Genomic DNA, 23,793 nt, shown 5'->3' on the forward strand with positions numbered 1-23,793 from the left:
AACAACAGAAAGCAAACTAAGACACATACTCATGAAATGAATATCCTTATTTTTTTTTCATTCTTTTAAAAAAAATATTAATTTTTTGAGAATTCTATGCAATGTATTTTGACCAGTCCCACCCTTAACAGCTTCCAGATCAACCCTACTTCCTCCTTCTAAATTTAGGGTTCTTTTTTTAAAAATAATCCACTGTGCTGGGTTTTTACTGCACATATATCATAATTTCATTTATTTTAATTTTTTGTTTTGAGATTATAATTTAATTTCAACATTTCTCCCTTCCTTTTCCTCCCTCTAAACCCTCCCATATATCCCCTTGCTCTCCTTCAAATTCATAGCCTCTTTTTCACTAATTGTTACTGCATGCATTTATATTCCTAAATATAACCTGTTCAGTCTGTATAATGCTACATATATATATGTTTTCAGGGATGATTGTTTGGCATTAGATAACCCATTGGTATGTTCTTCCCTGGGGAAGAACACCTCTCCCTTTCCCACCTTTCAGTTGACTATATAGTTCTTTGTGTAGGATTGAGGCCTCATGGGCTTTTTTCCATTGACTTTGGCATGTCCATTGGTGTCATCCTTGATCAGTTAGCATTTGGGAAGTCATGTTGGTAAGAACTTATGGATATAGCTTCTGACATTTCTAGGAGACACAATCTCACAGCAAATACCCTGATCCCCTGGCTCTTACATTCTCTCCACCCCCTCTTCCACCATGTTTCCAGAGCCTTAGGTCTAGTAGTGTTTTGTAGATGCACCCATTGGGACTGGGCTTCACAATCTTCCATTTTGATTGGTTGTGGTTTTCTCACATGGCCTCTGTCTGTTGCAAAGAGAAGTATTCTTGATGAGGGGTGAAAACTGCATTTATTTGTAGGTATAAGGACAAATGTATATCTGCCATTGGAAATTATGCTGGTTTAGTAAATTAGTGGTTGTAGATCCTCCTCCAGTAAACATTGCTTCATATAAAGAACTATAGTTTGGTGGACTATTTGGTAGTACAAGGTCTAGACAATCTTCAATATTGTTCAGAGAGTTGATCAATATTTTGACTTTATAATCATCAAGGCTGAAAACACTGCTTCACATAAATATGTGGCACAAAATTTCAGAAGCATAATTAGAGCCAGTTAAGAAACTGTTGGAAACTGGCCTAATCACGCTAAAATTAATGTAAGACATAGTACCTTGAGCTATCCTTCTCTGGAGCAACCAGAGAAGGATATCACTAAGCAAATTTATTACTAGGCAAATTTTCACAGGCAAAATTGTGTTGAATAAAAACAAAAACAAAAAACAAACAAAGAAAAGAAAGGAAACCAAGCTAAACGGCTCTCAGGGCTTCTTCCATGGGCAGCCGAAAGCAAGAACAAGTCATTTCCTGATGAGAAATGGTCTTTTTACTACTTCAAGACATACAATGTTTTGAATTTCATTTCCCTCTGCAGTTTAGTTCATGAACACAAAACCGTCCCAGTTTTTCACAGTTCTGTTTGTAATTAAAGCTTCACTATTAAACAGATCTGCTCTGTAGAAAAGCCACAACAGAGACATACGACAAGAAACAGCAGGTAGTGTGAGAGGTGGTGTGACTGCGTTGAGCCATCCTGTCATCTGTAAAGCCTGAAGGTCCCATTGTGTGCACTGATCAAATTAAGCAGACTCTGATGTGCTGTTGCTAAGCATTACACCAGCCTGAGCTGTGCCTCTTTCTTATGCTTTGTCTGATCTCAGCACAGCTCCATAGCTCAGTCAGCTGTGGGACTTAATCCTGACAAAAACTACTCATCATTTGGCTTCTTCCATGGGTACAAGATTTTAACCAGTGTCTAAAAAGGATTTTTAAAATGTGCTCTTATGAATATGAATGTTTTATCTGCATGCGTGTCTGTGTACCATGTGAATGCCTGGTGCCTGAAAAGGCCAGAAGAGGGCATCAGATCCCCTGAAACTGGAATTACAAATGGTTGTGAACTGCCATGTGGGTGCTGAGACTCAAACCCAGGTCCTCTGTAAGAACAGCCAGTGCTCTTAACAGATAAGCCATCTCTCCAGTCCTTTAAAAGTAATTTTGAAGAAGTAAAGATGGAGTTTTCTAAAACTGATCAGATTCATCCATCTGTATGTTCCTAATACAGATAGCTTCTTAAACAGTAACAGCCATCTTATCAGGAGAATGTTGAATAGAGTAGATCTAAATAAAGTCATATAAATATGTGCTATATGTTCAGTTGACTGTGCCATGTTCTTAAAAGTAATGTTTAAATGCGTGTGTGTGTGTGTGTGTGTGTGTGTGTGTGTGTGTGTGTGTGTGTATGCCTGTGTATACCACAGTGCATGTATAGAAGTAAGAGGACAACTTTCAGGAGTCAGTCCCCTCTTTTTGGTTCATGGGTTCTGAGTATTGAACTCAGGTCCTCAGGCTTAGTGGCAAGCGCCTTTACCCACTGAGCCATTTCACCCACCCCTTAAAAATAATTCTTACTACACATAAAGAGAATATAAACTATAGTAATACTTGTAGTCATACAATGTTGTAGAGTCACCAGCATGAAGAAAAATTACACTTTCTTGGCTATTCGTTTCCAAAGTCTTACCTTATGATCCTATTTTACTACTAGATTCAATGAAGTGTAAATAAATAGACTAAAATTATAACCTGACAGACAAACCACCTCCATGGAAACTTCAATGACCAAATAGACATACTTTAATTTTTAAAGCAGCTACAGATTTGTATTAAATTTACAAATATCTATGAAGCTTAAAAATAAATATGATAACGTAATATTTTATTTGTTTTATCTTTTTAAATAGATCTCGTTCATTTGAGTTTTGTTGTTCTCGAAGAGCATTGTCAAATTTCTGGTTAGTTCTTTGTCTGTTTTTTAAGATTTATTGATTTATGTATTTTATATATCTGAATGCTCTGACTGCATGTATGCCTGCATGCCAATAGAGGGCTTCAGATCCCATTATAAATGATTATAAGCCAATACGTGGGTCCTGGGAATTGAACTCAAGACCTCTGGAAGAGTAGCCAGTGCTCTTAACCCCTGAGCCATCTCACCAGCCCAATACTTCTGGTTAGTTTTAATCACATTTAATTCTTTCAAAAATGAATGGCTTGAGGTTATTTTTTTTAACTTAAAGTTATAATACATCAGGCTGAGGAGATGGCTTAGTAGGTAAAGTGTTTGTTGTGAGGACCTAATTTCAGGTCACCTGAACTGTCAGGAAGCTGAATGCAATGATGAGTGTCTGTAACTCCAAGGCTCCTACAGCCAGATGTGAGGCAGAGACAGGAGAATTCCCAGAAGCTCATAGACCAGCCACCTTGGTGTGTGCAGGGGTAAACAAGAGACTGTCTCAGTAAGGGGGAAGGCAAAGACCAACAGCCGTGGTTGTCGTCGGACCTCCACATAGAATCATGGCTCCAGCATAACTGTACCTACACAAACATGCAACACACACACACACACACACACACACACACACACACACACACACACACATACTCGGGGCGGGGGGGGAGAGAGAGAGAGAGAGAGACTATAGTAAGTAATAAATTATATTTTCCCTAAACTAAACTTTATCTTAATGTCCAAGTGATCCATGGCATTATTCTTTAAAGGAAGTTAAATAAAGTTCACTTTCTTTTCCATATAATATGATGAGTTGAACCAAAATGAATACTTTGGGAGCCAAAAATATGTTCACTCCAATATAAAAATGTTGAATATGTTTTACAATCCTGTGGGATGCTGAAATCAGAATGTGGGAATGCACCAAAAAGAAAAATGCTATTCCATCCACAGAAAGAAGTCTATGAACAAAAATCCTCTTCTGGCGGATTAAAACCATGGCATGTTCCTAAGTCCTTGTTACAGTGTAAACTTCAACAGAAAGCCCTGGTTGCCAGATACCCAGGGCAGCACTGTGAGGATGATACCACTGTTTCTCACTTGTGTGTATTGCATCATAACCTGCCAAGATTCTAGCAATGCCCCATCTCCAACCAGCCTGGGATGCATTAGCTCCCATGACTATCATCAACAGGACTTGTTCCTCTCTATCTCCTCTTGCTGTCTGGTTTTAAAAACGTTAAACACATGTTGACACCTATTCACTACCCAAGTCTATCTTAGATACTGAAGATGCACTAGGGATTAAAATGCAAATTATATTGCCCAATCTTTATAATCTCAAATCTTTTAAAATATTTTTATTATTTGACAGTTTCTAAAACATGTATGATATATCTTGATCCTATCCCCAACCCAAAATATTCCCTACCACTCCTCCTGGAACCCACACCAAAAACTATGCCCTTCTACCTTGGTGTCCTCTTTTTTTTTTTTTTTTTCATTATAACCCACTATAGATTTAAGTCTTTCAAAAGCAATACCTTTATTTATTCTTTGAAAATTTCATTCATACATTTCTATAATACCATTTCATCAGATCTACCCATCATTACATACATTCCTTCAGCTTGCCCAATGCTCCCATCCTATCTTTATCACAATTTCATGTCTTGCTTTTTCTGTAGTTATTAATCCCTAGTCCAATCAGTGATGCTCATATGTACATGGATGGGGGGCCACCCACTGGGACATAGGCAACCTGCCAGTGGGCATGTACCCAAAGCTGAGTGACTCTCTCTCCCTCAGCAACTATCAGCTGTGGAAAAAAATACAAGGAACAGAACTTTGGTACATGGATCCTATACCTTTGCAAAGTTTCATGGGCAAGACAGAAAACAGCTGAAGAGGTACTTGGCAATCAGGCTTAATGATTCCTATGTGATATTAATTGTATAGCTTAGATTTTCTGGGTCCCAGTTTGTCCAGGAAGTCCTTTCAGTACCCAAAACCCTGCTTTATCACCTAGTGACTTATTTCTCTTTGTAGCTTTCCACCACTGACATAGTATTCATAATATTCTAGAATATGAGGAGAAAATTCTTAAAGCATGGAGCAAATGACATTTCATGTTCAAACTTGTTGGTTTTCTGTTGCTGTTTTTGATATTATAATTTTATTACAACATTTATCCCTTCCCTTTACTCCCTCCAACCCTCCAACACACCCTTCCCCACTCTCCTTCAAATCCTCCAGTATGTGTTATCACCATGGTTTTTGATGATCCCTAAGAACCAGCCTGAGAACCATACAGAGTAAAATAATGACAGTGAATAACATTTAAATTCATGCACTTCTTTGCTTTTAAATATGCTTATTTATGTGTGTAAGTATGTATGTGAGAATGTGCATATGTGTGTGGATGCCTGAGGAGGCCAAAATAGGGTATCAGATCCTCTGGAGCTGGAGTTACAGACAGTTAAGGGTGACCAACATGGGTGCTGGAGATAGAATGCCAGTCTTCTTTGTAGCCCTGGCTGGCCTGGAACTTACAAGACAGAACAGTCTGGCCTCAACTCACATAAATCCACCTACTTTTGCCCCCGGAGTCCTGAGGTTAAAGACAAGCGCCACCAAGCCCACATGGCCAGCAGACACTCCTAAACACTGAGCCATCGCTCCAGCCCCAGTCACACACTTGATTCCTAAAATGCCCTTGAGGATTCATAGGCTTGTGTTAGCCCCTGTGAGTATGAGTGATATGCATATAAGATGTTGTGGACCAACAAGGTCACAGAAAGCTTCCTGCAGTAAAGGAAACAATGTTGCTTCCCCAGCATGGTGTATTCACCAGATCTTTCCACATATCTCTGGGTGTTTTTTAGTAGGATGAGGAGTAATACAATCCTGGGAGTAATTGACTGCTGTCAGTTAGCCCTGAGAAATAAGTGCATGGCTTGACACCAAATAAAGGTACCTCCTGCTTTTGGTTATTTTTATATGTCAAAATTTTATAGGATGTCTTCATAGGCAATTTCATAGTTTAAACTAACTGGAAACAGACTTTGACTGTATCACAAAGTCTCAAGACAGTCCCATTTTGAAATGCAGTCTCTGTTACACCCTTGCCCTCTCTCCACATCCTTGACACTATCTGGATTCACCATTTACAACAGGTGGGTGTCACTCCTTCATAGGTCTCCTCAGTGGCCAAGGGACACTGCTGAGGCTGATCCTGTTCTGTAGGACTGTCTCAAGCCTTCAGTAATTTTAGGCATTATTTAAATCCATCCATCATGTTCCCGCTTCTACCTGCAGAATCAGACACATACAAACAACTCACATTTCTGCGTTGCTTAGAGCAGAGGCCAGTCCTGTGCACGCAAGCCCTAGCCCCCAAAGAAATCAATACAGACTTGGCAGGGGTCTGCTTTCTGAGATCACAGCAGATATAGTTTTTATGAAACCAGACAGTTTCCATCTATTTCAACTCATTCTCTACAGCATAAGTCTGGCAGAAAGACTGAAAAATCTCTTATTAAACTTATGAACTTGTCGGTTATCTGGAAAGCTTAAAGAGAGCTTGTGTTTCAATAGTGTTGAGGGTATTGTATGTGGTTGATGGTGTTATGTGATTGGGTTTGCCTGTAATAATTCTGCATCCCCAAATACTTTAGTGTGTGTGGCTTGGGATATAAGAATTATATATTGAAGGGATAGGAATAAAAAATAATTGATAATCAGGGTCAAAATTTATGCATAGCTTCTTTGAACAAAATGGGTTTTATCGGAAGTAGACAGATGTATGTATGCTGGTTTTTATTCTATTTTGTTTTGTCCTTTGAAAATGTATATATGTATATGGTGTGTTTGGATCCTACCCACCACCTCATTACCCTTTCTTATCCCCTCCCACACCCACTGAACCCCTTCTTTCCGATAAATCCCCCTCATCCTGCTTTTATGTCTGTATGTGTGTGTCCCACTGAGTTAACTACAGTTGTTTTCATGAGCAAGGGTATGAGGTAATTTGCTGGAACAATGGCTCCATCACCTCCCCAAGCAACCACTAAAAGCAAGGGTATACCTCAGAGATATACCCCTCCCCTCTCCGTGGTGGAATGCTGATGGGCTCAATCTTGTGCAGGTCTTCTGTACATAACCATGGCTGATGTGAGGTCATGAGCAGGAGTCAGGTCATGTCCAGAAGACAGCACTCCCCAGTGCTCCAGCCCTTACGATCCTTCTGCCCCCTTTGCTGTTAGGTTCTCTACGCCTTGGAGGACTTAACACAGATATCCCATTTAGGGCTAAGCATTTGGCAGTCACTCTCAGCCCTGTGACCAGTTGTGAGTCTTTGCATTTATTGCTACTGCTGAGCTTTGGGGGTAAGGATGAAAACTTATTTTTTTCCCCATTTTGAGATTTAGATATAGATTACTAAAGGTCAGTGGCTTGGGTCTTTGTTTAAGTACTGTGGGAAAGACATGCTTAATAGAGAGTGTTAGGAAGACTTGGCAGTAAGGATTAAAACATGAATTCTTTCCTTTACTGATTAACTGTTTGTGGTGCAGCAGATCCATCTCAGGGCTTTGTGCTTTGGACCACCTCCCTACCATTGAGCTGTATCCCAGCCTATGCTGTGTCTGGCTAAGGATAAGGTTCTTGCTAGTTCTCTTCCTTCTTTATCCCCCAGGCTGTCTATCTCTGTGTCTCTCTCACACACAAGCACAGGCACACAGCAGAAAAAGAGCCATCCTCTAGCAAGCCTTGCTGCAGGTGGAGGGGGATTCCTCGGGAGTGTTTCCTTGTGGAGTGATGTCATCCCTATCTCCTGAACAGAGTGGTCCGGGATGGCATGATAGCCAAGCTGCGAGTCTTTAACTGAAATCTGATCTCTCAGATTCTTGCCGCATTCCTCTTTTAGAAAAACTTAACATATAAAAGACTTTCCTTTAGGTTAAAGAATTTCCCCTCCCCCTCAGCAGTGTTAGGCTGCAGAAAAGGCACATTCAACTCTTTGCAAGCCCATTAGTGTTTGATAGAATGCCAAAGCTAAACATACAGCAGCTTTGGGAGTTAGCCACAGTAAGTGAGAAACAGGCCGACCTCAGGCTAGTTTCAAGGCTGGAAAAGATATGTATACAAAATTATCATGGGCTGAACACAGCGGTGCACACCTTTAATCAGAGCATTTGGGAGGCAGAAGCAAAGTTGATCTCTGTGAGTTTGAGGCCAGCCTGGTCTGCATAGTGAGTTTCAGGCCAGCCAGGGCAACACAGTGAGAGCCTGTCTGACAGAAAGATGAAGGTATAGGGAGAGAGAATATGAATGAGAATGAATTACTATAGTAAATAACTTCCCTCTGCACTCTCTGGCTGTAGAGTAAGGAACCAGGTGGACAGGCACCTTGATTAGCAAGATGACTGTGTATAAGTACCATCAATAAGCTATGTTTTTTCCATCTAGCTCCATGAGTCTAGCTAAATCCTCCCCTATGTATAACAGCTGTAATTAATGTAATGGAGAGAACTGTTTCTTGAGATGAGTCAGTATAGGTGAAATAGGAGTAGTCACACAGCGTGCGTTAAGTGGCGATACAGAACACAGGAGACAAGGGAGAAATGGACAATGGATTCAGGAGAGCTGATGTAGGGTGCAGGTGAGAGACAACCATTCCCCAGGACCGCCAGCATATAACAATCCGTTTTTCTCAGCTGCCATAGTCTGTTTGAAGCTGGAGCCTCAGGTTAATTCAGGGCGCATACTTCTGTGATGGATCAGCCAGCACTCTTTCTTTGTTAGAGTCAGACGAATGTCCGCTGATTGACTTAGAGGCCTCACGGAGCTTCGGTGTGTCAGCCCACACCTTTGAAGCTGCTCTACAGGTGACTGCCCAAGTTGCCTCACTGAGGCTTGTCTAGCCCTACTTCTCCACACCCGAGAAGGTGAAGAAAGCTAGATGGATTTGTAACATACTGTGGGGTTTCAGAAACCACATAAATTTACAAAAAAAAAAAAAAATGCCATGGAACTCTCTCCTTCTCCAAGACCTATGACATATGATGCTGTTTGTATTTTATCAAGGAAGGAGGAATCTGTCGGTTTATGGCTGTTTCGGTGGTTCAGACGGCACTGAAGACATTTAAACAGGCACACAGGGAAGTGAAGCAGACAGACTGAGTAACATGCTCAAAACACACAGCTGGCAGCTTCAGCTCAGCACAACAGCTTGGGCTGTGGTTATTTGGGGGTGAGGTTATTCTATAAAAATTTCACACACATATATATATACTGTAGTTTGGTCATTTCCAACCCTCTACCCCCACCCCCAACTCTCCTCAAGTCCTCTACGTCTCTCTCCTGACTTCATGTCCTCTTTATACATTTTCTTTATACCCCACCAAATCCAATTAGTGCTGCCCATATTCAAATGGCTGTGAGGTTATAGGCAACCTACAAGTGGCCACTTCCTGAAGAAAAGTGACTCAGCCGTCAACTACTAATAGTTCCCTAAGCAGGGGTGCTTTATGCGGGAATTTTTTAACTGGTGTGATCCTGGTGAGTCTCGTTCAGGTAAGCACAGCTATAGTCAGTTCATTAGTGCAAGAATCAAAAGGCCCACACTGTTAAAAAGGCTGGAAATAGCTATTTTAGCATGCTACTGAGTCTTAATAGTGTGTGTAAATGTGTGTGTGCAGGAGCGCACGCGTGTGTTTTGCTGAGGATTAAACCCATGGTCTCATGCATGCTAGAGAAGTGTGTTCTACCACTAAGCTATATCTCCAACCTTTTTTTTGTAACATATTTAACCTTTGTAAGTTTTTTAACTTGGTGACAGGGTCTCAATAAGTTGCCTAGCTAGCCGTGAACTTGTCTCAGCCACCGGAGTATCTGGGATTATAGGCCTGTGCCACTTACTCAAGCTAAAACTTTGTATTAGATTCCTAGACATTGTATCAGAGCATGAGAAAGAATGTCCTGAGAGATGAGGTTGAGTATTACAACTAGACAATACCCTATATTCCATCCTTTGCCAGCTATGGTACCTGATATTAGAATATTCATCTGCAAACTGATGGCTGATACATCTTTGTATATTATTGATATCAACTTTAAAGTAAAGAACACATTTGGAAACCTTTGCCTGGCATACAAGAACTATTCAAGAAGCATTGCTCTCGTTATGTTTAAAGCAACCAAGTTCATTATGGGGCTATGGAAAGAGCTCCATTGATAAAAAGCTTGCTGCACAGTGTGATGACCTGAGTTCAATCCCCAGGACTCACAGCACTAGGAAGGTGGAGCTGAGGACTCTGGGCTCACTGGCCAGTCAGTTTATCCTATCTGACTCGACAAGCTCCAGAGAGATGAAAGGACCCTATCTTGAAGAAGAAGGTGGATAGCACCTGAGGAACAGCACCCAAGGTTTAATTCTGGCCTCCACAGACACTTTCACAAATACCCACAGTCAGGAACACACACAGTCAAATACACAACAGAAGAGAGAAACATGTCCCCTTGCATATAGTAAAAGCCAGTCTTTAAAACCTATCTCTAACTTGGATTCTCATGAAGAGATTAGGAAAACTTACACATTTTGAAACGGGCTTTCAATAATAAAACCAATACAAACCTCATAGAAGAAATCTGTAAATTTCAACAGAAATCAAAAAGTAGAAGTAAAAGAAAAAAAAAAGCCAGTTATCTATCTACCCAAGAGTGCATTGGGTGCCATTGGCAGGAGCTGCTCCCCCCACTTTAGCGGGCAGTTGGTAGGTTCCAGCCTTGTCTGTGTTAAGGACTCCCCCCACTTTAGCGGGCGGTTGGTAGGTTCCATCCTTGTCCGTGGCTTTCCAGCTTAAGGAACTGTGAATTTTATAACCATGCACCCTGCGGTCAAAGCTGCCGAGTGCTGTGTCTGAAGGCAGGTGGTTCGTGTGTTAAAGGTAGACATTAAACAGTTCTATTAAGGACCTGGAAGTATTTAAGGGGGTCGCTTGCCAGCTATAAATTAGAGACCCAGTCCCAGTTGGCTGGAAAGTTCTCTGGACTAAGTCCAGTTAAGTAGACTGAATCACTGGCGGTCTTTCCAAATTTGCACATTTAACAGCTTGGCTGTTCAGCCTGCAGTGCAGCACCGGGCGGTTCAGAAGTGGCATCGCTGTCACGCTGTGCCGTGGAGGCAAGGATGTGATGCCTGTGGCATTGGGAGGGTGTCCCTGTCACCCACCCCCACCCGATGCGGAGAAAATCAACCTACTGCTGTGGACAGAGTCACCCCAAGCAGGTTTTTAGATATCTGTGAATGACAGATATTGTCCTTTTCAGGCTATGAAATCATTGTTGGAGGCTATCCCCCAGCATTCAGAAAGGAAGTGGGCCTGTGTACTTCTCTCCAAGGTCCCTGCACTTCACAGTAGCTATCTGCAGTTAAGAGAATTAGGATGGTCACATCAGGTACCTGGTGTCCTAGACAAGGTCACCTAACTGTCGAACTGGCTTCGTGTCCGTGGGACCTAAACGTGAGCAGAAAGCCTTGTGCTCAAAGGCACTCTATATTTGACCTAAAGGGGTGCTGAATTCTTAATTATTTATATCAAGGGGCCTTGGATTTTCCTTTTGTGCTGTGATCATAGATTCTGAAATGTGGAATTGATTTCTTCACCAAACTCAGGTTTTTTGAAAATACGAAAAATTCACAGAGATTACCCTAGGCAAAGTGGACGGTCCATTTCCAGAGAACTGTTTGAAGCACAGGGGGATTCCTTCTGTGTTCCATCTTCAGCCACTCTCCTCCTCCACACGGGGTAAAGACCAGGGCAGAGAGTGCCTCACTGTTGAGAAGCAAAAGCCACAGCCTTCCTGTTACTGTGTGCTTGTCTTTTATGTGCTTTGCCCTGCGGAGGATAGAAGTCGGTCCTTCTTTCAAAAGGCTTTTAAGGGCTTATGTTGAAGTCTCGGGCCAGCCCTCTACTGGTTTATGTATTTGCTTCTAACATACATGGCTGCTCACATAACTGCATGTGGATTTATAACTATGCAGACAGCAAGGTTGAGCCTTGAGTCCTTAGAGTTGGGGTGCTTTTAAGCTGCTTAATGTCTTTGTAAAACACATTCACATGTTTCACAAATAAATAGGAAGACTGTGTCTTATGTGTCAGTGTCTGGAAAACTAATAGAACGTACAGAGAGTCACTATGGGTGTCTGTGACTTACTGATTTAAAGGTGCATGTCTCCTGTGAAAACTGTTAACACATTGTAATACAGTGTGCCTTTTTTCATCTTTCTTTTTTTCTATTGCTTGTCTGGGTAATGTGGAGTATATTCATTCCCTATAGCTTTTAAATAGTCTACTCAGTGTTCTTGCTCTTATCTCAAATATTTTATTTTTCTAAGTATCTTTTCATATTTTCTATTCAGTGATGAGGAAAGGGAGGTGGGCAATGTCTTATTTGTCTCTTCATGAGGATTAGAAAGACACAGGAAGTTTCCCTTTGTTCGCTTTGACACATGGCTCAGGTCCTTTCCGAGATACTCCGTTAATAAGTCTAGGCATAGTGGTACCCACCTGGATTCCCAGCAATCAGAAGGCAGAGGCAGGAGAATCACAAATTCAGATCAGAGAATGCTATGTTGTAGAGCTCCAGTTCTCAAAAACAAAACAACCTTAGTACTCAAGAGACAAAGACAGGTGGATCAGAGTTCAAGTCCAGCCTTGGTTGCCTAATGAGCCCAATGCCAGGGTAGGCTACTTGAAAGTGTACTTCAATAACTAAATAAGTAAATAAACTGAACATGAAACATGGTAAGACCCAGAATTTTTGATAACACTGAATAATAGCAGCTAAGCTGCTTTAAGTGGTCATGTGATTTTAGATAGGCAAGTGATTGAGGCAATCATGTGATTTTAGATATTCTTTCAATTACCCTTAAGTTTCACATATATGTGTGATTTCCCTCTGCGGGTTTTAAAGCCCTTGGCTTTTGATTTATTGGGTGACTGTGGCAGAATTACTTTTAAATGTGTATCTGCCTCACCTTCTCTTCTGGAGAAGATCACTTCTCTCTTCCCTGTCCATGGAAGTCAGACATGATACAGTGGTGCTTAGCCCAGGATAGTGTCAGTAACATGAGAGGTAGTGGGACAGAAGGCACACAAAATGTAAAGACTATGCCATGACCTGGCCTGTTGCATGTGAGTTGTGAGAATAAGAATAGTCTATGGGGGCCCCATGATCCTGTGCTGGCCTGTAGACCTAGAAGGATGGGTGGACACCTCATGCAGAGGAGAAAGCTGAGGGAAAACTAGCCTTTCTGAATACAGGGAAAGAGATTGTAGCTAATGTTGGACTTGAATGTATCTCCCAAATATTCAGATTCAGAGGTTGAGTCAACAGTGGAATAGACAAATGTGGAGGTCAGGGGTTGGGATTTCATAGAGAATGACAACCACTGTTGACATGTGTCAGGTTGAAACACATTGGGCTGACTTAAGTTTGAGGTTACTAATGACCTGGGCTGTATACAAAAGCCAGTGAGTAAGTCAGTAGCAACGTTCCTTCATGGTTCCTACTCCAGTTCCCTCTTAATCTCCTGCCCTGACTCCCGTCAGTGATGGACATCTGGAAGTATGAGCCAAATAAACCCTTTCCTCCTCCCCAAGTTGCTTTTGGTCATGACGTTTATCAGAGCAGCAGAAAAAACAAACTGGAACGTGATGGAAGAGGTCTCAGGCAGCAGCCAGGCAGAACATCATAGAAATGACAGGGAGGGCTGGCTGCAGAGACAGGAGCAGGCTTATGGGGGGACATGGTGTAAGTCTCTTCCTGTCGGCAGTGTTGATGATGTAGAATAATTGGCTGAGATGGCAGTCTGGGAAATGTGGGCATCTTGGTTGCTTTCTCCTGAGTGTGGTGGGAGCTTTTCTGTTCAGCCTAATTTTACAGTGTTGCAGTCAAGCCATATGCTAATGTTGGTTCCTAAAGTATAGCCAAAAAGTGAAGGCAATAGGAACTATGTATGCTCAATGAAAATTTGTTAAACCATTTTTTTTCCTTGTGGATTGACTGGTGGTGGTGGTGGTGGTGGTGGTGGGGTGCGGATAGATCTCTTGTATCCCATGGTGGCTTCAGTCTCACTCCGTAGCCAAGGGTGACCTTGAACTTGCTGATTCCCCTACTTTGAGCTCCCGAGTGCTGGTATTATAGTCATGGGCCTTGTTTATGTGGTGCTGGGGCTTGAACCCCAGGTTTTGTGCACGTTAGACTCTAGCACCTCTTTTGCGTCCCTGGCTCCTCGTTTGCTTGCTTGCTTGCTTTCCCAGTGCTGCAGAGCAAACTCAGGGCTCTGTGCTTGCTTGGCAAGTACTCCCTACCAGGGATTTAAATCCCAGACCCTTGTTATACCACTCAGATCACCAAAGTGTTCACCCTTGTGGCTAAAAAAAAAAAGGCAAGAACTAACATTATTTTATATTTCTGTTTTCTTCACATTTTCATAGAAGTCTATTCCCCTGTAGCCGTAGAAATCAGCAACTAGTTTGGATGAAGGAAGGAATAGGTGCACTAAAGAATGGCAAGAAGTCAGCACATCTCTTTCTCCCTAGCATACAAGATGTGCCTCTGCTGTGAGCAGCTGAGTGTGACTCTACCGAGCTGTGGCATCACCCTGCTAAGACCTCCCTTGGCTTGCTGTAACTCTTTTGCATCTCCTATGTCCTTTTATTGCCACTCATGGACTTGTGCTATCCTACATTATTCCCCCTCCAAGATCTCTCTCTTCCTTTCTGTCGCACGGAGACAGTGGTAGCCAAGAGTGCTAAGGTTTGTCATATCACTTTAACAGAAGGAGCAAGTGAGACGAAATACCAATAAGCAGAAAGATCACCTTCTGTCCTTGTTATGTCTCTGCTGCTGTGATAAATACCTCGAGAAAAAGCAACTTGGGGGAAAGAGTTTGTTTTAGATCATAGTTTGAGATTACAGTCCATTCTTGGTGAAACTCAAGACAGGAACCTGAAGCAACTAGTCACTCGGCCACAGTCAAGAGCAGAGAATAAATGCATCATGCTTAGTGCTCAGCTAGCTTTTTCTATACTCAAGAACCAAGCTCCCCACTTTTTTTTTGGTTTTTCGAGACAGAGTTTTTCTGTGTAGTTTTGGTGCCTGTCCTGGAACTCGCTCTGTAGCCCAGGCTGGCCTCGAACTCACAGAGATCTGCCTGCCTCTGCCTCCTGAGTTCTAGGATTAAAAGTGTGCACCACCACCACCCGGCTCAAGCTCCCCACTTTTAAGCTGGGTCTTCCTGCCATATCAATTAAGGCACTCAAGACCATCCCCCAAATACACACACATACACAGGGAGAGAGAGAGAGAGAGAGAGAGAGAGAGAGAGAGAGAGAGAGAGAGAGAGAGAGAGAGGGAGAGGGAGAGAAAGGGGGAGAGAGAGAGAGAGAGAGAGAGAGAGGGAGAGAGGGAGAGAGAGAGAGAGAGAGAGAGAGAGAGAGAGAGAGAGAGGGAGGGAGGGAGGGAGGGAGGGAGGGAGGGAGGGAGGGAGGGAGGGAGAGAAAGGGGAGAGAGAGATACACACAGGCCAGCCTAGTCTAGACAATCCCTCACTGAGACTCTCTTCCTGGGTGATTCTGGGTTGTGTCGAGCAGACAAAATGAAACCACCACAGTTTCTGAATACTGATCTGCTCTTCCAATTCCAGTCTGACTGTGAGTTGCCTGTATTTACTTAATCTGGCACCAGCAAATTAGCAGAAACACAGTAGAAAGGCCAAGCAAGGGGAGCAGAACATTTTTGTTGGTAACTGGTGAGAATCCAGTGCTTGTTCATCCTAATGCTTCTGCCTGTTGTGTTGTGTAATAGTTTCATTTCCGATAAAGTGGGGGCAACTTAGATCTATCCGTTAACATGACTCTGTCTGGAAGACTCTGCTATTCCCTTGGTTATACTACCAAGTGATGTTCATGTCATGATCCCTTCGGTGGCAGACACAATACTTCTGGAGGCATTTAAGCTAATAGCAACATGAAACCCATGTGGTAGCATCCTAAAGAGCAGTGTGGTGCAGTGGTACAGTGCCACCCAGCCAACTTTAATTGGGGTGGGATGCCAACAGACAGAGAGGATGGGTGCCTATTTTTAACTAGCTGTAGGCTTTGCCTCTGGAGCATGCATGCCCAGTTCTGGTGGTGAAGAATTTTCCACAAAACTCATGGGGTGGAAGAAAACCAGTTATTTATATTCATGAATTGAGCTTGAGAGAGAGAGAAAAAAAGGGAATGGTTTGAAAGAGAGGACACCCAGAGAGTGTTTGCCCACATCAAAAAGGCTATGGATGGCATTGGAAAAGCACACACTTTTTTTGCAGATTGATTTAAATTCATTCTCTAGTCATTGAACGATCTTGTACACATTCTTTTTATGAACAAATAAAAGCATTGTAGAGTTATTGAAGGAACACTTTGAGATAATGTACAGACAAAGGCTGGCCGATCGTCTAATAACCAAAGGAGGCCCATAGCCCCGCTGCTCATCAGGAGTCATACCATATGGGATCAGTTTCGTCCTGAGTCCCAGGCTTTTTTAAGTTGAATCCCTTACACTACATATATTGACTCTATTATGATTTATTTTATTTTCAACTGTGTGTGTGTGTAGGTGTGTGTGCACGCGCGCGTGCGTGTGTGCACATGCAAACATGTCCTCTCTCATTGGGCATGGATGGGGGAGGCCCAAAAGACAACTTTGTGGATTCTGCTGTCTCCTTCTACCATCACGTGTCTTCTGGGGATTGCATTTAGGTCATCAGGCTTGCACAAGTGCCTGTGACCACTGACTCACCTTGCTGGGCCTCTTGTCTTCGTCTTAATGGCTCGTTTACTTTGTTGATGGTGATACCTTTCCTTGAGTTCTGCATGATTGCAGAAAACATCAAATTAGGTTTTTCCAGCATCCGTCTACTCCAGTTTTGATCCTAGGAAGGCAAATGCTTTCAAGTGTCATAGGAAACCTTTTGATTTCAACATTTAACATTCTTGAGAACAAGAAATGATCTGATTTTAAGACCAAAATGACTTGCAAATGTCTTTAAAATATTCAACAAGATGTCTGGATGGTACACTGATCTCTCAAGTCTTATCCCACCCTATCCAGATTCTGACACAAGGCAAGAATCCGGGGATCACATGGAAGTATGCACTTCCCAAGGTCATGAACATAACTCAGCCAACCACAAAGAGGTACCAGTACACCTGGCGCACGGTGCAGTCTGACTGCTCAGTCTCCTGTGGGGGAGGTAAGCGATTTCCTACCTCTGCCTCCCAGCTCATCTCAGCTTACAGATTTTATCCAGTCTGTAGAGGGACACTGTGAACTCTGGGGAACCCCAATGCAGTTTAGATCTGTGTCTCCGGAAAACAAACTTTTGTTAGCTGAGGAGAGCAGCTGACTGCCAATCATTAAAGCGAGGGTGACATTTGAATCATGTCTCAAATGCTGTTTGAAGGAAAGTCATATAAATGAAAAACAAAGAACAATTCCAAGACAAGGTGGCATTTTCTGTCTGAGGAGCTAAACATGAGTATTTACAGAACATTTTGTGCCTCTGATGGGAAGTGTTGAACACTTGGAACCAGGCTGTACAGTTCTGCTAAAACAAATGTTTACATAAACCAGGGTCCTAGCCGGTAGGTGTAAATGAATATTCAGAGTTTAACTTGTTGCCTATACAGGCATCACTTGGGTATAGAAACAGAAGATGCTTCATGGTAAAGTAGAATATTAGGGTTTTCACATATAATTCACTAGTGGCTTAATTATTTTTATGTACAAGTGTTTGCCTATCTGTTTGCATGTATATCACATATGTGCAGTACCCACAGAGGGCAAAAAGGGACATCAGAACTCCCTGGAACTGGCATTGCAGATGGCTGTGAGCTGTTGAATGGATGCCTGAAATCTAACCCTGATCCTCTAGACTAGAGGCAAGAGCAGCAAGTGATCTTAACTGCTGAGCATCTCTTCAGCCCCCTCCCTAGTGGTTTATGGATAGAAATGTTTTCCATTAGATCTGTACAATTTATGTTAAAGCTTCCTGGGGTGTTTCATTTCATAGTTACTCTGTTTTGAATAGTATTTATCGCTTGATGGATCTAGAATCCACTTGAAAATGAAAAACATATATGAAAATTACTGAAGTATAAAAATCTATTATCTTGGGGATAAATGATTTGAATTTAAGTGGGTTGTAACTGTGTCCCAAGGAACTATTTCACAAAAATACTTGGATGCAGTGTCTTCAATAGGATACCAGAACACTGATCAATCCCAAACTAAGTATTAAGTGGGTTATCTGCATTTCTCACTGTGTAACCTCTGGCCTCTCACTAGGTTACATCAGCATCAAGGCCATTTGCTTACGAGATCCAAACACTCAAGTCAACTCCTCGTTCTGCAGTGTCAGAACCAAGCCAGCAACAGAACCCAAGACATGCAATGCTTTCTCCTGCCCAGCCTAGTAAGTCATCTGCAAATGTCTCCTTGTTTGTACATGTGCCCAACATCTTTGTCACTGTTGGGCAACAGTGAAAAGCCCCTGTTCGTATGTCTGATGGGAAGGGATTAAAAAGTAAACACAATGTTTAATATAAAAATAGGGAAAAGAAAATGATTGAAATTGAATCATAGGACCTAAAAATATGTATTTGCCTTAGACACTCTCATTTTGCTATAGAGGCTTGAGATGTAACAATGTCTTTTTTTTTTTTTCTAGCAGTAGTAAGACTTGAATCTAGGGCCTCATGCTTGCTAAGCAAGTGCTCTATCACCCAGCAAGCACCACAGCCCCGCCCCACCCCCTTTTTAACTTTTGAAGAAACCACCCTCTTTTCAGAATGGAATCAAACAGATATTTAAATGACACTCAATCTTATATTAGTTAAATTTCAATGTGGCTGTATGCTTAACTTTTACATCGGTCATCCAAGAATGTAAGGATAATAATAATGCAGACCGTGAAACCTCAAATGCAAATTGCATAGTAGTAAGATACCAACTAGAGACGTGAAAGCCAAGTGGTGACGCCCCCACTGATGACTGTCGCTCTGGGCACTCAGTGGGTTTGTTCTCAGACTCATTTTAGCCACGCCACTGTAGGAAGATGAGTCTAAGCAAGTTCCCTGGCCAACTGGAGTCGGCTCTTGGTGATTTATCTTAGGCCAAATGTATTTATATAAAGCAGTAGTGAAGTCACCAGGGTTCAGGTCATTTTAATAAGTAGTACTGACTTTGTGGTAACACAGTTGTGTGTGTGTGTGTGTGTGTGTGTGTGCGCTCGCGTGTGGGTGCATGAATGAACTAAGAGATATTTAAGCGTATAAACTAATATTTCATTTTCTCATAATTGTTTGGGGTTTCAGATACCCACTAGTCCTGTCTGTCCAGTTTCTTTCTGAGATTCTGAAGCTAACTGAACCATGATACAAAGAGAAGAAAGAAATAGGGCATGGGGGGGGGGGGGGACTTCTGTGGATTTTCCTCTTTTTCCATGAAATGAACAGTTCTAAGAATTACCTCAGTGGCCTTAGGATGCAATGAACAGAAAGTGTTCTTGATTCTCATAGGCTTGTCTGATCTTTAGGTAATAGCTATGTGTAGTAATCTTCAGGTAGTAGTATGTGTACTAATGTGTACACACAGTATCACAACACTTGATTGGCAAGGTGACAGTTTCTGATTTCAGGACTTTTTCCTATCACTGGTTAAACCACCCAGCACAAGACAGGGACTCTTTCATTTGTACACCTGTGTAAGAGCATACTGAGGTCATCCACAACTTCTAGATTCCCCTGAGGACTGTGTGCAGGGCTGACTGATGTTTTATGAAGAATAAGTTTATCTGGGATCAGAACGGCCCCTTGCAGGGTCTGCAGAGTGAAGCTGGTGTCCTGGGTGGGCTCTTCTGCTTTATCCCTTTGTTCTCCACCCTCACTCAGTGTCTGCATATTCAATTCAGAGAACGGACACTCTCAAGGACTGTTCTTCCCCAAGGATAGACTAGAAAGAAGAATCTCAACTGAGAACCATAAGGACAAAGGAATTACCAGATCTATCTAACTCTTTACTTCCACGTGTATCCACCCTGTCCTAAGGACTCACTGTTTGTCAGGCTCTGAGCTGAGAAGTGCAATGTGGAAGTGACAGCATGTGGTCCCATCATTCCTTGCATGGCGGAATGGAAATGATGGATAAGCACAGAAGGACTGAGATGCAAAGCCTGGTGCTATAAAATATCAGGTATTAAAAATCAGTAAGGGATCAGATGGACCACCTGGGGTCCGAACTTCTCAAGAAGTGGATGACAAGAGAGCCAGGTAGAAATGTAGCCTGGGAATCAAATGTGGAAGGCCAGGAGTGCCACCCCCAAGTGTCCGTGTGATGCTCTTTCTAGTACACGTACCAACTTGTCATATTTGTCACATTAGGAGAGAAACTTGAATTTGATAGAAAAACACAATTTGGGGAGTAGAGGCAAATGATGAAACTAGTAATTTCAAAGTATGTTTTCTAAAATCTTGTAAGGTGTAAAAAATGTATAAATATGAGAAATTATTTGATAGATTGTCTTTGACTGAAAATAGGATGGTCTGGATTTTGTGGTATTTTTTAGAACACATATAATCTAACACTCTTGTGTTAATTCTATAGACTTAAGGGCTTTAATTTCACACACAAAGCTTATGGCAGAAACCAGAGAAAGGGGAGAAATAAGATTAAGCAAGGTGATGAAATTCTTGAGGTCTAACCAGAACACTAGGCTACTTTGCTCTTATTTTCTAAAATAATCAATACTTAGCATATTTATATTCAAGGTAATTGTAGACATCATTGCTGTGAGTCAAATGTGTAGCAGCTATACCTGGAGGCCTTTATTTTAATGTTATATCTGTAAGTCATACAATTTCAATCAGTCAGAAATAATTCTTGCAAAGGATTCATAGTTCTGGAAAACTGTGTCTGGTGATCTTTAGATAAATGGCATGAAGTTAGATCTCTGACCTATCAGTAAATTGTAAGACCAACTAGAGAAGGAGTGTGGGGAACTGCCACTTAGAAATAGTCTCTCCTGCAAGTCTCCTCTGGGCACTGTCCCTCTCCTATGGAGACACCTGCCTTCCCATGCTACTCACTCTTCCACTAGCCTTGTGGTTATGTCACAGTACTTATCAGAAAACCTTGTCTTGATTCACATACCCACAGTTTCAGTGTGTCATAGGCTTCCTTATGGCAAGAATGTGGTCTTATTCATCTTTCCAACTGGGTCCCTGACACATAGTTAAAAGCTCAGTAAATTTGTTTGGATGAATTGCTCAGAAAGTAAAATACATTTCTTTCCATGTAGAAGGCTAGAATGTATTTTTACCAGAACCTGTGGTGATTAAATGTGTCTCCTTATAGCTGCCCCCACCAATGGATGTGTATGTGATTCAACATTCATAAAAGAACAGTTGGTGGGAGTTGCCCTGGTTGGTTATAAAATGAATCAGAGGGTTTTCCTGAGTAGTTAATCTTTCTCAGTAGCTGCTTGAGAAGTAGTACTACAAAGCTTTGATTCCACAGGAAGTAATTTTGGGTCTCCCTGAAAGTTGGTTGCCAGGTGAATGGAGTGTATGTAGCAAGTCCTGTGCCGGGGGCCAGCAAAGCAGGAAGATACGGTGCGTGCAGAAGAAGCCCTTCCAGAAGGAGGAAGCTGTGCTGCATTCTCTCTGTCCAGTGAGCACACCCACTCAGGTTCAAGTATGCAACAGCCATGCCTGCCCTCCAGAGTGGAGCCCTGGGCCCTGGTCTCAGGTAACTAGCACCGCTTTGGAAGTCCAAGTACTAGTCTTGGACTGCATGAAAAACCAAGGTGGTGGAAATACAGGTGACTTGGCCTCCTGAGAGGTGCTCAGCTATGTTCATCTTCATAGTGAATTAATGAGGCGGTGCCTGGGAATCATCATTTCAGCAAGTACCTTTTTAATGGTTCTTATGTGACCTGAAGTTTTGAACCTCTTATACCAGAGCTTGGACTCTTCCTTAGTGGCCCAGAAATAAGCATGGAGACCATTTAGGAGAGTCTATAAATGTAGCTAGAAAGGGATTGGAACATGGTCCTGACTACGGAGAGATGGATCTAAGGGTACAGGCACTTGTCACCAGGCACAACCACCTGAGATCAAGCCCTGGGACCCACACAATTCCAGCAAGTCATCTGCTGACCGCTACACCCAGAGAATAAATAAATAAATAAATAAATAAATAAATAAATAAATAAATAAATAAATAAGATGAAAAGAACAAGATAAAGGGAAAAACTTTAGTGGCAAAGCTATAGTGCTAAAAGAATGCAAAAGAACCGGGCACCAAGTTTGCAGTAGTTGCAAGGCATCATGGGGCCAGAAGAAGCATAGAATAGGAATTTGCATGCTGAGCACAACTCATACATGTCCTGTAACTCATATGGTCTCTTCCGGGAGTATGTTCATCTCAGAGGCATCCTGGAAGTGAAGGGGCCATATTGGCATCTGGAGCACAGAGGCAAATGGCCTCCAGGGCACAAACAGTTCCCCAAAACACAAGTTAAGTGCCAGGGTTTTCCTGCCTTCAGAGTCTTACCTTAGCCTGTGTGGGTGGATAGTATAAGGCATATCGCCTGTACCAGGATGCTATTAGTGGCAAATGGCCCCGTCTGTCATCATTCCCTTAGAGTCTATTCTCTACCAAAGGAAGTCTATCTCTTACTAAGTTTAACAACGCACTACCAAATCCCCAGAAAAGGTGAGGGGAATATTTTTACTCAAATTGAGACTATATTTGTTAGGAAATAAGGGTCCAGGAGTAGGTAGGGATACTTTTAACGTGGTAATGGATATTTGCAAAAAATAAATATATTTGTTTATAGCGGGGGTAAGTCTAAGTCGGATCTGTTGTGGTCAATCTTTCTTTGCAATTGAGAATTGCAAATGGAGAATTCAAAAGGCAGATGAAGCCACATGTGTGTGATGGGCATGGACCAAAGTAAATGGGGACTACAGAGTGTCCAGCACATCTTAAAGTACTCCAAATTTCACATTTTGAAAGTTTTTCTCCTTTTAAAGCTTAATTGTAAAAACCAGATCTATCTTGAGTAGTTTCATGATGAACATGAAAGAAAATTTGTTTCTACAAGCTACTCAGCTCTTAGACATGGGTCACAGCAACTAATCGATTCATTCTGCTGCAATCAATGTACACAGTTTTCTCTTATGAAAAATAATTGCAAACAAAATTAAGATTTTTATTAACTTTTCAGGAATTATATATAAAAGAATGAGGATAGGTTCCATGGTTTATTCCCAAGGTTGGGCATCAGACTCACATACCAGCTCATATTTGTTTCTTAGCAGCTAAGTACTTTGGCCTTAGTTTTTAGATGTTTCTTTTGAATAGGATGATAGCAATGAACTCAGAAGGTTGATGGGCAGTTGTGTGATGCAGACTCCAATTTACAATCTAGTCTATCACATTGAACATATTACAAAGTTCCTGCTGTCCACAATGTGCTGATCATGATATTGTCTCCTTTAAGATTGTGGACACTGATGAATGAGAATTGACAGCGGTCCTATAAATCCATGTAGGACTATGCCCCAGTCTATTGTTTAGGTACTAGTGGCCACATCATTTGATCCTTCTTCTGAGAAGAAAAGAAGACCACAAGTATCAACATGGGGATATAGCCCTCCAAGACAATCCCTGTGTGGAGCCAGAGTTCTCTAAGAAATTTTGACAAGTTTTTAGCTGTTCCTGGGATGATTCTTTGACATCTTATCTAGTTCATAGAATTCTCAGGAAAGCAAAAAAAATAAAAAAAATAAAAAAA

At 41.9% G+C, this 23,793-nt stretch overlaps 1 protein-coding gene across 2 annotated transcripts in view; it reads left to right on the plus strand.

Moving 5' to 3' along the window:
- The window catches only part of Adamts18 (ADAM metallopeptidase with thrombospondin type 1 motif 18), a 149,706-nt gene that overhangs the window by 115,026 nt on the left and 10,887 nt on the right, over positions 1–23,793 (plus strand). For both annotated transcript variants that reach the window (XM_052728758.1, XM_052728759.1), the window contains 3 exons: positions 17,046–17,187; positions 18,282–18,408; positions 21,536–21,740. In XM_052728758.1, coding sequence (XP_052584718.1) covers positions 17,046–17,187; positions 18,282–18,408; positions 21,536–21,740 — 474 coding nt within the window. The remainder of the gene's footprint in view (positions 1–17,045; positions 17,188–18,281; positions 18,409–21,535; positions 21,741–23,793) is intronic.

Source organism: Peromyscus californicus, unplaced genomic scaffold (genome assembly GCF_007827085.1).
Source record: "Peromyscus californicus insignis strain IS unplaced genomic scaffold, ASM782708v3 Scaffold_8__1_contigs__length_139910024, whole genome shotgun sequence".
Taxonomy (NCBI): domain Eukaryota; kingdom Metazoa; phylum Chordata; class Mammalia; order Rodentia; family Cricetidae; genus Peromyscus; species Peromyscus californicus.